At 47.5% G+C, this 15,060-nt stretch overlaps 2 protein-coding genes across 2 annotated transcripts; both read left to right on the top strand.

Moving 5' to 3' along the window:
- Positions 1–1,119: 1,119 nt before the first annotated feature.
- Positions 1,120–4,325, top strand: LOC120706381 (epoxide hydrolase A-like). The gene is made up of 4 exons (XM_039991010.1): positions 1,120–1,716; positions 1,838–2,020; positions 3,216–3,457; positions 3,958–4,325. The coding sequence occupies exons 1-4, from the start codon at positions 1,411–1,413 to the stop codon at positions 4,202–4,204; spliced, it is 978 nt and encodes a 325-aa protein (XP_039846944.1). The 5' UTR covers positions 1,120–1,410; the 3' UTR covers positions 4,205–4,325.
- A 397-nt stretch (positions 4,326–4,722) lies between these two features.
- Positions 4,723–6,711, top strand: LOC120706382 (disease resistance protein RGA2-like). The gene has a single exon (XM_039991011.1). The coding sequence runs from the start codon at positions 5,044–5,046 to the stop codon at positions 6,562–6,564; it is 1,521 nt and encodes a 506-aa protein (XP_039846945.1). The 5' UTR covers positions 4,723–5,043; the 3' UTR covers positions 6,565–6,711.
- The last annotated feature ends 8,349 nt before the right edge of the window (positions 6,712–15,060 follow it).

The following is a 15,060-nucleotide window of genomic DNA, read 5'->3' on the forward strand; positions in this document are numbered from 1 at the left end:
ATCTGATACAGATAGGTACCTAGAATCTCAGCTCATCAGGTGATGTTATTTTAGTATATAAGAAGACTGTAATAAAGATTGTAGAAGAAGGGAGTTTGTGATAAATTAAGCTTATGTTTCTTTTTTTTTTGGGCGAAACAAGCTTATATGGGTTTGTGAGTGTTATTCTGGTTCCCTTATTTTTTTAATATAATACGGATTATACTGTGTCAATTAAATAATCTTCACAAATGTTATTTATGCATCTGGAATTCACATTTTTGGAAAATATTTTTTCTGAAAGATATTTGTGGAAAATATTAAGTGATAAAAAAGTCGTGGCCATGACGTCTCTTTAAGCATCGAAGGGCTATAAATGCTAGGGCCAGAAGAAGGAATTCAATCGACGACCTTCGTCCCAGCTACTCAAAAGTCTAAAGTAAGGTCCCCTTCTTATATTCTGCATAAAACCACAAACAAGTCCATAGTCAGATCCAATGTACTTTCTCAAATTAGTCCAATGACATGGCTATCAAATAAATTTCGGAAATTAGTCATGGTTTGTTAATCATGAACACCATGATTTGAACTACTGGTGGTGAAGTTATGCTTATGCCCTCATGCATCTGCCATGCACCATACTACAAGGTGGTTTCCCGTGCAGTGGTGCAGGAAAGTTCTTACGTACATTTCGTTACAAAATCCCCAAACCAACATACTGACATCCAGTGTCCTGGCACCTTTCAATTTTTCCCCGAGCAACTTTTTAAAGGGTTTCCCAGAGCAAATTTGAATGAATGAATAGCCTGAAAATTATTAATGCGCCTGAAAGGGAACAAAATACTCGGAAACCATCGTGGTCCTTTGCCCTTTGGGAGATCTAGATCGAGCAGCCTGATCTTCAGCCTACGCCAAAGAACATGTACTCTGTTTGTATATAGTAGTTTTCTGTTCCTTCCCTTCTTTCCAATATTTCGCGATTGAAATCCTACAAAATTAAAAAGAAATGCATTACGCCAGGCACTCTCGCCCACCGGGACCGGATCCTCTGCGGTTGAGTGGCTGCTATATCCATCGCCGTGGGGCCCATATGGCAGTCACTCCTTCAGGCTTCAGCTAGCTCGAGGATTTCGAGCAGCGACACCCGTCCAATCCCCCGGGAAGCCCCGAACGCTGCCAAGCCCCTGCCGCCTGCCGCTGCCGGCGCGGCGGCGCCCCCCACAGATCCGCATAAACTCTCGGCCGGTTCGCCCGCGCCGCCCGTCCGTTCGGCCGCCTCGCACGGCCCCAAACCCCCCAGCTGCGCCCCCAAAGCCGCCAGCCGGCGGGCCCCGCTACAAAACCAGGCGGCTGGCTGCGCGACGAGCAGCAGCTGCCTGCCTCAGCCACTGGGCCGCGCCTCGGTGAGGAGGGCACGCGCATAGGATAGGGATGGCGGCGGTGGAGGGCGTGCGGCACCGGACGGTGGAGGCGAACGGCGTCCGCCTGCACGTGGCGGAGGCGGGGCCCGGGGGCGGCGCCGCCGCCCCCGTGGTGCTGCTCCTGCACGGCTTCCCGGACCTCTGGTACGGCTGGCGCCACCAGATGGCCGCCCTGGCGGCGCGGGGCTACCGCGCCGTGGCGCCCGACCTCCGCGGCTACGGCGACTCGGACGCCCCGCCCGACGCGTCCGCCTACACCACCTTCCACGCCGTCGGGGACCTCGTCGCGCTCATCGCCGACCTCGGCCAGCCCCAGGTTTCGCGGCGGCAGCGGCAACCCGTTCGATTCCTCGCACACCGAAGCTGCGAGGCAGCGCAGCGACTCGACGTTGACTTCTGTTTTTCTTTTTTGGATTGGGTGCTCTGCTATGCGGCAGGTGTTCGTCGTGGGGCACGATTGGGGCGCCATCGTGGCGTGGCAGCTGTGCCTCCTCCGGCCGGACCTGGTGCGGGCGCTCGTGAACCTCAGCGTTGTCTACCAACCGCGGCGGCCGGAGAGGAGCCCGCTCCAGAGCATCAGGGCCGCCTGCGGGGAAGACCACTACATGTGCCGCTTCCAGGTAACCAGTGGAGTACTCTGCTTCCATTCCGATTGTGCACTACTCCTAGTCCTACCAGGCAGAATCAGTTGTCTCAATTTATGTGACGAGTAGAAGCGTTCTGTCCTCTGTCCTCTGTCCTCTGTCCTGTCCTGGCAACCATTAAATGGACGAGGTTTTGCTCTGCTAGTGGACTCGTTTAAGGCCTGTTTAGTTACGACCCCATAAACCCCTTAAAAAAAATCACATCGAATGTTTCGACACATATATGGAGTACTAAATGAAGTCTATTTACAAAACTTTTTGCATGGATGGGTTGTAAATCGCGAGACGAATATAATGAGCCCACTTAATCTATGATTTGCAACAGTGATGCTACAATAACCATCCGCTAATTATTGATTAATCATGGATTAATTAGCATCATTAGATTCGTCTCGCGATTTACAACCCATCTGTACAAAAAGTTTTATAAATAGACTTCATTTAGTACTTCAAATTAGTAAGATTCCATCGTAAAAAAAATTTGCGTTCGAACTAAACACGGCCTAATTTGGCTGATTGGTTGGATGGATGCTGGAATGAGAATGATTACTTGGTGCCTATCCAAGGGAAGGAGTGGATTTGGCAACGCAGCCCAGCTAGTTCTGGGAGTGAAGAATAACAGCTATCTACAGTTGCAGACAGATAAGGGCGACACAATAGCCACTAATTGAAAGATTGTTTGATTTAGAAATGAAGTACAGCCCCCCTAGACCCAACTGAGAGATTGTTAGCAGATCATCTGATAGAAAGCTTGAATACTTAGTCCCATGACTTGCTTCCCCTAAAAGAAATTAACGTCAACACACTATCAATTACGTACAAAGGTCTGGTAAAAGCATATTGTTTTGTAGAAAATATAAAAGCCTTCTTTGGAGCTCTACCAACTGAACATATGCGCACAGCAGCACGTCTTTCAGAGCTGTAAAAATTAACAATTTAGATTGTTGCAGTGACTTTAGTTGATCAGATCTCCAAGAGCAACTAAAACTCTTGGATGTCACTCTAAGGAAATACTAAACTTCTTAAGGTTCTTTTGAATATATAAAATGCAGCATTTCCTTAGTGTGGTTGTATGGAGTCAGCTAATGATGTTTATTTTTCCATATGATATACTTTCTGCAAAAATTAATATTGCACATTTGAATTGCATAATGATCCAAGATCCATGCAGGAACCTGGAGTTGCTGAAGCTGAATTCGCTAGATATGATATTAAGTATGTGTTCAGTAAGACATTTGGCATGCGCAAGCCAGCTGCTCTTATTCTACCCAAGGACAAGAGCTTCTTTGACTCGCTTGATTCAGATGGAACTTGCCCTCCATGGCTATCAGAGGAAGATATTTCCTACTACGCAGAAAAGTTTGCAAAGACAGGTTTTACTGGAGGATTTAATTACTACAGATGCATGGACCTGTATGTCTTTCATGGTTCACTCTCACAATTTTGATTTTCAATTTACTTTTTAATTCAGGCAATCGATTATTTGCCATCAAACAATTAAGTCCCTGTTTTATTATTTGCCATCATACAAGTCAAGTTTCACTTCACAGTCAACCGATGTTACTGATTTGTTATTCTGTAGTGCATACCGTAATGATTTTACTGTTGATTTACTGTCGTTTTATGCTTTCAGATGTTTAGATGGTTTGACATTCTGTAGTGCATATCTTTATGGTTTTTAATTCACATCCTAGGAGGAGCTATCACCCCAAACCTTTAAAAAGCAGAGGACTTAATGACAGATATAATGAAATATATTTATCTTAACAAACAACAGTTGGTATGTATGCCAGTATGCCTGAATTAAATTTCAGATGGTGCCAGCCAGTATCAATTTGAATATTATGTATGGAGGCTTTGTTTAGAGCTGACAAAGGCATTGATCTCATCAGATTCATTCTGTGTTCACGCAGGAACTGGGAGCTTGCTGCACCATGGACTGGTGCTCCAGTAAAAGTTCCAACAAAATTCATTGTTGGGGACCTAGACATTACATACAACACCCCGGGGGTACAGGACTACATTCACAAAGGTGGCTTCAAGGCAAGCGTGCCAAATCTTGAGGATGTTGTTGTCATGGAGGGAGTAAGCCACTTCATCAACCAGGAGAAGCCTAGTGAGGTCTCTGATCATATTTGTGAGTTCTTTAGCAAGTTCTGATATAAGGAAAATCCTATTGATCCTATAGGCTTTCGGGCTGCTTATATATGTCAAATACAGTTGTGAGATCACCATACTGATTATGATATAAATAAAATACAATCTCTCTCTTGGAGCAGAATTTTCGTGGCTTCACACTTTTCGAATCTTGCACAGTGCTATTTCCTCGCAGTCGCACCGGAGCAACTGTACCAAGCGTGTAACTTGTAAATTCATACTTATAAGCAGGAGAACTGGATATCTTTACATTAAGAACTGCGGTTCCAGTCCAATGCGAACCTGGCAAGAGTCCAATGCCTGTTTGGTTTGAGCCTGCCATTTGCTGCCTGGGCCAGGCAGCATCTCCAGGCCGTCGCCAGGCAACTTCTCCCAGGCAGCAATCTGAACCCCAGGCTGATGAAATCGACGGCCTGGACGCCTGGCCCAGGCAGCAAATGGCAGGCTCAAACCAAATAGCCAGCCTGGGGCTTAGATTGCTGCCTGGGAGTAGCTGCCTGGCTCAGGCCTCCAACCAAACAAGAGTGCCATCCTGTGAAGACTAGCAAGTTTCTATGCAACCCCAGTCAGCATACGCTTCCTGCAAGGAGGGAAAGAGAGATGGTCCCTGTGGTAGAAAGGGAAACCATGCTAATCTTTTCTCTACCCGGTCATGGGCGAAGTCATCACGCGGTGACTGATCTGTCACCATCGCAACTGCACACATAATCAAGGAAAGGACGAACAAAATTCCAAACCAGTCTACTTCCCTGTTGACATATTCATTCCTGTTCAGTCAAACAGAAATTTTTGAGGACTGTTAAAATCGAAATTGAGGAGGCATTGGCAATTGCCAAATTGCAATGGAGGTTCTGCTCTCTGCAGTTGCTAGCGACCTCGTCGGCCGGCTGGTCTCCTTCCTCATCAGCAAGTTCGCGGAGCCAGGCTCCACCGACGACGTCGTCAGGCTGCAGCGATCGCTGCTGCGAGCCCGAGCCGTCGTCGAGGAGGCCGAGGCGCGGCAGGTCACCAGCCGGGCGATGCTGCTGCAGCTCAACCACCTGCGGGGAGAGATGTGCCGGGGCTCCTACGTCCTCGACGCCTTCCGGCGGCGAGCCGCCTTGCCCGGTAGATCATACGCCACGGCGAGGCGGCCGCTCGCCTTGCCTTCGGGCAGAGATGCCGCAGGTGGGCTGTCCGTCGCGGTGGAAAGCATGGAAGCTGCGCTGGGCGACATGAAGGAGTTCGTCGTGCTCCTCGGCGGCTGCCCCCGCGTCGGCCGGCAGCCGTACAGCGCCTACCTGTTCATGGAGAGCTGCATGTTTGGCCGGCAGATGGAGAAGGAGCAGATCGTAAGCTTCCTGCTGCAGCCTGCTCGAGATCTGGATGTCCTCGCCATCATCGGCCCTCACGAGGTCGGCAAGCGGACGCTGGTCGAGCATGCGTGCCTCGAGGAGAGGGTGCGAGACCACTTCGCCAAGATCCATCGCCTCTGCGGTGACGATCTCGACGTGCAGGGCCAGGAGCCTCTTCGAGGTTTGGTCGACACGGATCAAAGGTCCCTGATCGTGATCGACTTCGCCGGCGGCGACACGGACGAGGAGCGTTGGACGGGGTTCCGCTCGTCCCTTCGCCGCCGCGCGCACGGGGAGAGCAAGATCATAGTCATCGGCAGGGCGGAGACGCTCTCGGGCCTGGGCACCGTGCCGCCGCTCAGGCTGCGCGCGCCGCGCCGGGAGGAGCTCTGGTACCTGTTCAAAGCGTTGGCGTTCGGAGGCGCCGACCCGGAGGAGCGCCCGGAGCTCGTGCGCGTCGCCACGGCGCTGTTCGCGGGCATCCCGGACCTCACGCCGTTCGTCGCGGTGAGCAAGACCGCCGCGTCGCTCCGCGCCGACCTGAGCGCTCGGTCCTGGCGCCGCGTGCTGAGGGTGTCCGTCGGGGTGACGGCGCTGCAGCTCGGCGCCGCCTTCCCCGGGGGTCGTGGCCGTCCGGAGGAGAAGACGGCGTACTACCACCCCGGCGTGCCGGTGAAGGGTGGCCGTAGCGCGCCGTGCTTGTTCTACGACAGGCGCAAGTCGACGGGCATGCCGCGGAGCGAGCTTCCGAGGGCGACGATGCTGGACGTAGCCGGCGGCGCCGTCCCGGCCGGGGGGAAGCGGTTCGACGTGCTGGTGTGGCAGTCCCGCATCCCTCCTTACGCAAGCTACGTGGCGACGTGCGACATGGAGAGAGCCGCGCAGGTGGAGATCGCCAAGCGACGGCTTGCGAGCAAGAGGAGGAGAGGCCAACTGGTTCGTGGCCCGCTCCGGCGAAGACAAGGTGGTGGGACGCTAGGAGAGAGAGGCGGCGATGAAGGTGGAGCGGTCGCGGGACGCGGGGAGTGAAGGACAACGGAGGGACACTGAGGGGCTGCTCGGAGTCGCAGGTGCGATTGTGAGCGGCATCGTAGAAGGCCTATTGCGATTTTGCGGCCCACGAGCAGCTTGCCCTGCCATCGGATCCGCCACCACGCTAATCTGTCGGGTTTTCCATGCCTCGCTCCGGTTATGGTTCACCGACGATTGTCGTCCCGACCATCGGTGGCTGTCGACGGCCGCCTGGCCTCCCTGCCACTCCCACCTCTTCTTCTAAGTCCGCCGCCCACGGCCCCACCGGAACTCCTGACAGCCCCTCTCTCCAAACACCGGACGCCGCAGCTCGAGGAGGAAGATGAACAGAATGCGGGCCCACCTGCAGCGGCTCAGAGAGCTCTTCTGTGACGCGTCTCCTCCCACTCGCGTGCGTGATTCTTAATATTTCCACGATGAGGTGCCGGGAGCGCCGCCTTCCACCGTGTGGTGCCGGTGCCCAAAATGAAAAGACCATTGTTGTACGAAACATGCATTGCTCTTGTTCGGCTGCAATGACAGGCATCACTTCTTGGCCCCACGATACCAGTAAAATCAAATAAACAACAAAGGCGTTGTTTAGATTCAAAGTTCAAAATTTTAAAAGATTTGTAAATCACGTGGTATACTAAATATAGTTGAAAAAAATTGTATTACACAAATGAACTGTAAATCGCGAGACGAATCTAATGAATCTAATTAGGTCGTGATTAGACACTAAATTGCTACAATAAAACTACAGTAAACATATACTAACGACGGATTAATTAGATTCGTCTTGTAGTTTACAGACAAGTTCTGTAATTAGTCTATATTTAATACTTTAAATGTGAAAAACTTTTCAAAATTCCAAAACGGGGAAACTATAGAGAGTAGAGGATGGGGAATCTTCATTTTTCTCGTTTGTTTAACCACTCGCATCGATGCTTATACCTGGCCAATTTTCACTGCTCTTCTGCACGTTTATAAGTGTATATATGTGTGCCGGATTTTACTGGTATTGATCAGTTGTGTCCACGAGAAAATAATGCTTGGCTCACTCAAGCCAGTGAATGATGATTTATTTTTGCATAAAGGTAAACGCATGGACACTCAAACTAGCAGCCTATAGTTGGTTCTGAACAACATGTAGAAGCTCTTCATCCGTGCTTGTATTGGAATCACTACTACAAAAACGTTGATTTGTCCCGGTTGGGAAATCCCTATTGTCCCGGTTTTCCAACCGAAAACGCCAGTCCGGGACAAAAGGGGGTGCCTTTTTGTCCCGGGTCTGGCAACCGGGACAAAAGGTGCAGCCAGCGCCCACGTGGCTGGCGCACCCTTTTGTCCCGGTTGGTGTTACCAACGGGGACAAAAGGTCCCTTTTTTCATATTTTCCTTTTCTCAATTCTTTTTCTATTTCAATTATACTTTTGCATTTCAATTAAACTTATGTATTGGAATTTAGTGTGTATGATCTCCACTAATATATACATATATATATAGTTACTTATATAATATTTGTCCTAGATAGTTTTCATATATAAATTAATTCACTTATATATATATACACATATCTATACATGTGAATTCCTTTACATATGAAAATGTCTAGGACCAATATTATATAAATATATATATATATACATACACATATATATTATTGGAGTGCTTATATATATAATACATACATACTCCATCATATTTGCATAGGTATATTCGTTCTTAATTACATAGGTATATTCGTTCTTAATTATATAGTAGAATTCGCCTTTTGGAAATTTAATACATACATACTCATAAATAGAAATTTAATACATAGACACACATATATATTTACATAGGTATATTCGTTCTTAATTACATATATACACGTATATTGTCATATTTGCTGTGATTGTCAATATTAGATATTCCATCATAGTAGAATTCGCATTTTGGATCGAGTACTTGCTCAACAACAAATCCGGAGAATTGTTCTTGAATCCCCATAATCTTTTCCTCCGGTATGAGTTTATCGCGCATCTCCCCGACCTATGGAAAAAGGGGATAATTAATTTCGACTAATTAAAATACGAGTTCAAATATTAACAAGTTTTTTACTTACTTCCTCCTCAAAATCTGTCCAGCCCTTTGGAGGACCTACCAGACCATGGATGTTCTCGCATACATAGTATGCGCACAATACAGTGCCTTGTTTCTGCCTCATACACTTTAAGAGAGAAGAAATTATCAGGTATTTATATGAATATATAATAAAACTAATGAATCGTGCAACGAATCATCCAAGTGCGTACCGCAAAATCTGTCATAATCTTCAATTCCTTGTCAAATTTGCCTGGATGATTTTTAACGAATTGTTTCCAAACCCTGTGCATGATTAGAACAATTATAGTCAAGTAACAAAGTGATTCAAATTATCGGTCATCGACGGAGTAGTGGTAGAATTACTTTTTCAACATGTTAAGAAGATTTTTGTATTGTTCTGGAGGTCTCCTCAATGAGTCCATAACCACGAGTAGGCTCTTCTCGGGAATTATGACAATTAGGACCCAGTGTTCACTGCAAGATAATTCAAATAAAATATGAATACAAATAAAACCCTTAAAAAAATTCTCTAAATAATTCACATCAATATTGACTAAGTAATTCCAAGTATGTCACTAAGTAATTCAATAAAATATTCACTAAGTAATTCCTATATTATGACTATACTGAATAGATCTAGTCACAAGGATTCCAAAAAGTCCTTATTTGCCCCGATCGAGAAGGAGACTATGTTTGGATCGAACTTCGTTTAGCTGGACGTTTCTTTGGATCGTCGTACGTTTAGACAGACGAGTATTGGATGGGACGACAACGTTTACATGGACGAGGATTGGATCGGCCTACGTTTAGATGGACGAGGATCAAATCGGCGTACGTTTAGCTGGACGAGGATTGGATCGGCGTACGTACACACATACACACATATACATACACATTCATATATTTACAAATTAAATATAATTTCACTATACATTAACTCATTAAACAAATTACCACCTAATTTACATCAAATTAAATACCATAATTTACAATTTAAGAAATTCACACAAAAAAATTAACACATTAAACAAATTAAATTTACTAAAATTCATTATCAACTAATTTCATACTACATCAAATTAAATACCCTAATTTACCATTTACAAATTAACACATTAAACAAATTTCATATCCTAAAATTTGTAAATTAACACATTAAACACATTAAACAAATTAACACCTAATTTACATAAAATTATGGTTTTAATTTACACAAAATTCACTAAAATTTGGTCATAAATCACTAAAATTTGAGCCTAATTCACAAAAAATGTTGGGTTTGCGGGCGGGGTGGCGGCGGCCCACAGCCAGCATGCTCACGTACGGCGGCGAGGTCGTGGCGGCGCACAGGCTCGGCGACGGCTGGGCTCAGCGGCGGCGCACGGGCGAGGCGGAGGTCGGGGACGACGAGGCCGCACAGCGCGTCGATCCTCTGGGCGCGGTGCTCGGGGAGGCGGTCCTCTGGGCGGGGAAGTCCTCCAGGCGGCGCTCGGGGAGGACGATGGCGGCGCACTAGGCGGGGAAGTAGTCCTCCAAGCGGCGCTCGGGGAGGACGACGGCGGCACACTGGGCGGAGACGTCCTCCGGGCGGTGGTCGGGGCCACGACGCGGCGGCGGTCTCGGGGTCGTGGGGCGGCGGCGCGGAGCTCTCGGGGCGGCGGTGCGGAGCTCTCGGTCCGGGCGGCGCGGAGCTCGGGACGACGGCGGCGAGGAGGATCGACGACGCAGAAGGCTAAGTGTTGGAAAAGGAGGCGAGGGGAAGAAATATATGGGGAGGCTTTTGTCCCGGGTGGAGCCACGACCCGGGACAAAAGACCCTTTGGTCCCGGGTGGTGGCTTCACCCGGGACAAAAGGCCCCACCTTTTGTCCCGGGTGAAGCCACCACCCGGGACAAAAGGACCTTTTGTCCCGGGGTCGTGGCTCCACCCGGGACAAAAGGTGTTTTTGGGCGGGCCGGAAAAATTCCCAGCCCGCGGCCCACCTTTAGTCCCGGGTGGATCTACCACCCGGGACAAAAGGGGCCCGTTTTCCCTCGTTCCCGCCTAATCTTATGTTTGTTTTTACTTCTTTTTTTAAAATTGGCTTTTATTTGTTAATTCAATTAATAAAATTATGAATCCAAAAATTATGGAACAAAATTTCTTATCTTTATATAAACTTGATACACGCAAAAAATAATTAATTTTCATTTAAGTGATTGGGTCAATGAAATATCTAACTTTTTTGAAATCATATTTGTTATTTTGACCATGCAAAAATATATTAGGTGAACAAATTTTTTCAAAATGTTGCTTTTCGACAGAAAGTGGATTCTATCACGATATTAACGTTTAAAAAGTGAATTTTAGATAAAATTAAGCAATTTCATGATATTAATGAGTAGTGTGTGAGTTTGAGAGATAGTTTGTGTTAGTGAGATTGTGTGTTAGTGAGAGAGTATAGTGTGTTAATGTGAATGTAATTTCATGAAATAAATAAAATTTCTACAATATGGTCATATATACAAGTACATCACATGAAGTGTCTACACTCATTCTAAAAATTTCTACTATCCATATACTCATCTAAATCTAAAAGAAAATCACACCTACATATGCAATCTAGCTAAATGTCCAAGAAATGAGCTAGCTACATATTTTCTCTATTTCTAAAGCATGAAATGAGCTATACAAGCCAAGGAAGAAGAGAAAAACAAGCCACAAACCTTTAGCGCCGATGGATGGACGGGGAATCAAAGATCTTCACAAATATGGTAAAGAAATGAGCAAGAACTCCTCTATCCCGAACCAAGAACAGCAAGAAAACAAGTGAGCTGAATGGCTCGGGCGGGGGAGAGGGAAGGGGATAAAGGGCACAAGGCCTTTTGTCCCTGTTGGAGGCACCAACCGGGACAAAAGGCCCCTGTCCCCCCCCCCCCCCCGCGCTGGCCCGGCTAGCCGTTGGACCCGGGACAAAAGCCACCTATTGTCCCGGCCCCAAAGGCTGCCGGGACAAATAGCCTGGAACAAAGACCTGTTTTGTAGTAGTGAATTCCAAACATTTCAATAACAATTCTGCCAACTGTGTACTATTGTGACCAAATTAAACACGCCGTGCCAAACACGAACACAACATGCCCGTGGCGATGCTCCTTGCAACACCTCTGTGCGAATTGGTTAGGTTGGACTGGAAACTGACCGAACTAATTTCGTTGCGGTTGTGACAAAGCTCCAACGAACACACTAGGAAGGTACCCTGTCGAACTAACCACTTCTTACCGATCCGGTAGTACTACCTACTAATCTGGAGTGCATGAGCCACACAGTACACTTCCTAACTTCAAGTTATGCGTGGGGGCATTCTTTTCATAGAATAGTTTCCTTCATGTTTCTTCAACTACCTCAAAGTGTAGGATACCACTTCTCTTGTATCAACACACGTCCTAGTCCTTGGTTGGATGTGGCCATGGCCGCTAACGGTGTGCCACTCCCCATGCCAACCACATGATGATTCAATCGAGTGATGCACGCTCATGACTGATGGGTGGCGATGTCAATTACCATGAAAGTGGCGAGACGCCAATGCCAACATGCGAGTGGTGAAGAAGCAACAAAAGGGGGTATGATGGCCCCGCCGTATTTCATTAAGAGGAAGCGATCTTGGGCTTCCCGGTCAAGAAAACCTTCCGAACTCTGGCTTCTCTGGCCAACGAGGGGGATTTTTTTAACCTCAGCCTGAAATTCTCTCCTATCGGAAGTCGAACTCAGGACCTGAGGAGTGCTAACGGAGCCATCTAACCAAGTCAGCTAGAGGCCCTTTCGCGTGCACACCCTATGAATGAATACATCGATGCAAGTGGCAATCCTAATCATAGCTATTACCGCATCGTGGATTACATATATTTCCTCTTCCCTTTTCCTTTTTGCACCAAGTTTCCATTATCGAGCTAAAACCACCTTATTTTCCCTTTATGTGTCAATTACAATGAAAACAAAGAGGAATGGGATGAATCCTAAGAAATTTCAGGGCATTGCCCTTAGTGACCATCACACTAAGTAGCTTGTTAGAGACTTGACGTTATGTATTGGTCATACATATTTCTCAAGGTGTAGTTTAAATATAGTCACAGTGTTTGGCTCTTAAGGGAAGGAGATTCGGAAATCCAATTCCACAGTCTACCGCTCACACTATCCCTAGCAGCCAACATGTTGTCCACACGCCTCGCTGCCATCTTACCTTGTTTTCATGTGACCGGAGCCCACTAGGAGAACCTTATCACTTCATCTCTTCCCTTCCACAAGCACTCCCTCTCATTCCCTTTCCCCTTCCCTCCTCTCTCTTCCTTATCTTGAGCAGTGTCAATAATGTCGGGCCTGTGGCAACGGAGGTGGCGGAATGGACTGCGGGGACTTATTGCAGTAGAGCCTTGGGAGTAGGACCAGCGTTTGGTGGGAGTTGTGGGAGTTCCACCCCGTTGGTGCTACCACGACAGACCGCTTGGATTAGCTCTGACGGATCTCAGCGCACCTGCCCCCGCCTTGTGGCCACCTTCTTCGTGCAACGACGATAGGGAGCTCTCTATCGGGAGGCAGATTAAGCTATGCCCGTTGCACACCACCATGAGTGGCTAGATCCGATGGATTTCACATGGTGGTATGACTAGATCTAGTGCGGCTACTCTACCATATGAAAACCTCTCTTAAATGCCACTAGCGGGGATTGGAGGGGTGGATCCTACATGAAGCATGCGGCGGCGCTTCACCTGGTAGCCTCTCTCTCTCTCTCTCTCTCTCTCTCTCTAGATCCGCTGAATTCACAAGGGATCAGATGACGCGTAGTGGCAACTATCGAGTGCTTACAATGGGGACCCCTAAGTCGGGGTCCTAGACGATGAGTGGGGATGTGAGGAGCTCATTGCTAATTTTTATTCCTCTTTATTTCCTTTTTTTAATTTTTATGTGTGTTCCTATTGCTACCTTTTCCATTCATCATTTTTCCCATTCCCCTCTGTTTGCTCCTACGAGTAGCCCTGACAATGGGCCGACTAGATCCAAGGGCTGTACGGGCTCCCAAACTCAAGGGCTGTTATTTACGGGTTCCATATGGGCTCCATATAAGAAAAGGCCGGATCGGACTGGGTTATATCTCTAAAGGGCTTATATGGATTGGATTTTAGGCATTGGCCCAATGTCAGCTCGTGGACCGTGAGAAAGGGCCGGCCGTGGACTCTCAAGAAAGGGCTAGGCTTTGCTGTGTTCGTCTTCTCTCCTATCCCCCGTGCGGCAGCGCTGCTGCGAGGCGGCGGCGGCGGTGGCGGCGCCCTCCAAGCAGCTTCCGTCCGGCGGCGCACCCTCGAAGAACCTTCTCTCCTCGCCGAGAATTGAAGCCCCTGCACTGCCGCCGCCACCACTCACCATCATATTCAGGTGACACCCCCTCCCATCCCAATCACCCCGTGAATTTTGCTTGTACCGCACACCCTTGATTTGTTGCTATATTTTGACTTTTGATCCATATGTTCAACTAATGCATTGCACAACCTCGTGTCTGCCCCGTGAATCTTGCCTGTACGGCCGCTGTTCGATGGTTTTAGCTACTGGTGTTGCTTCCGTTTGATGCGTTGATTGCTTCAGTTCAACTAATGGTTGGTGATCCGAGAAAGATTGCAGTAGTGACGCCGCAGGGATGGATAGGAGCAGAGCATCTCTTGCTGGGGATTTTTTTTCCTGGGCTGTGGTAGTGGTAGGGTAGCTGCTGGGTTAAGGCAGTGTAAGCTTATGAGGCGGAGGCAGCAATAATGTCATGCTCATGCCACGCTCTGCCCAGGGCCGTTTTGTTCATAGCAAAGGGCGGATCTACAGATGGAGGCTGCAGATTCCTTTGCAAGCCAAGGAACGACCAAACGATTCAAACAGCATGTTTTTGACGGATTCAATATGAGCGACCAGAAGCAATGCATAAATATTTGAGGATAACATAAATGTCTCCTCAATGCATCTGGTAATATTACTAATTACCAAGCAGTAAGACTGTAGCATCAGAAGCAATGCATATAACCTGAGTTCTTATTATTTAATATTTCTATCCAGTAGCTATTAAGTGCCAAATTCAGTTCCACTTGGAAATAATTAATTTGTACTTGGGTACCACGAATTTGTGCTTTTATTACATACTACCAGTGACCTGCAGAATTTTTTTCTTCATAGCCACTACCTGTTGTTTCATATTACTCATTGCCAGCTGTATAATAATATCCAGCAATGCTATCTCTTTTACAGTGTGTGGTATTATGGAAAGAGTTTCATCAGCAACCGCAACAGAGGTTGAGGATGCTATATCCACTGATCAGTCAGGCAGGTCAGGGAAAAAGAGAGCCAAAGTTTGGGCTTATGTTGACACAGAACTCATTGATGGAGTGGAGAAGGCTGTCTGCAAGTATTGTAAGC

The sequence above is a fragment of the Panicum virgatum genome, chromosome 5K (assembly GCF_016808335.1).
Source record: "Panicum virgatum strain AP13 chromosome 5K, P.virgatum_v5, whole genome shotgun sequence".
Classification (NCBI taxonomy): Eukaryota; Viridiplantae; Streptophyta; class Magnoliopsida; order Poales; family Poaceae; genus Panicum; species Panicum virgatum.

What these genes read in the sequence shown, in the direction of transcription:
- LOC120706382 (XM_039991011.1), top strand. Translation starts at nt 5,044, where the DNA reads ATGGAGGTTCTGCTCTCTGCAGTTGCTAGCGACCTCGTCGGCCGGCTG.
- LOC120706381 (XM_039991010.1), top strand. Translation starts at nt 1,411, where the DNA reads ATGGCGGCGGTGGAGGGCGTGCGGCACCGGACGGTGGAGGCGAACGGC. An exon ending in CCGACCTCGGCCAGCCCCAG is followed by an intron (nt 1,717 to 1,837) that starts GTTTCGCGGCGG and finishes GCTATGCGGCAG; the next exon opens with GTGTTCGTCGTGGGGCACGA. An exon ending in TACTACAGATGCATGGACCT is followed by an intron (nt 3,458 to 3,957) that starts GTATGTCTTTCA and finishes GTGTTCACGCAG; the next exon opens with GAACTGGGAGCTTGCTGCAC.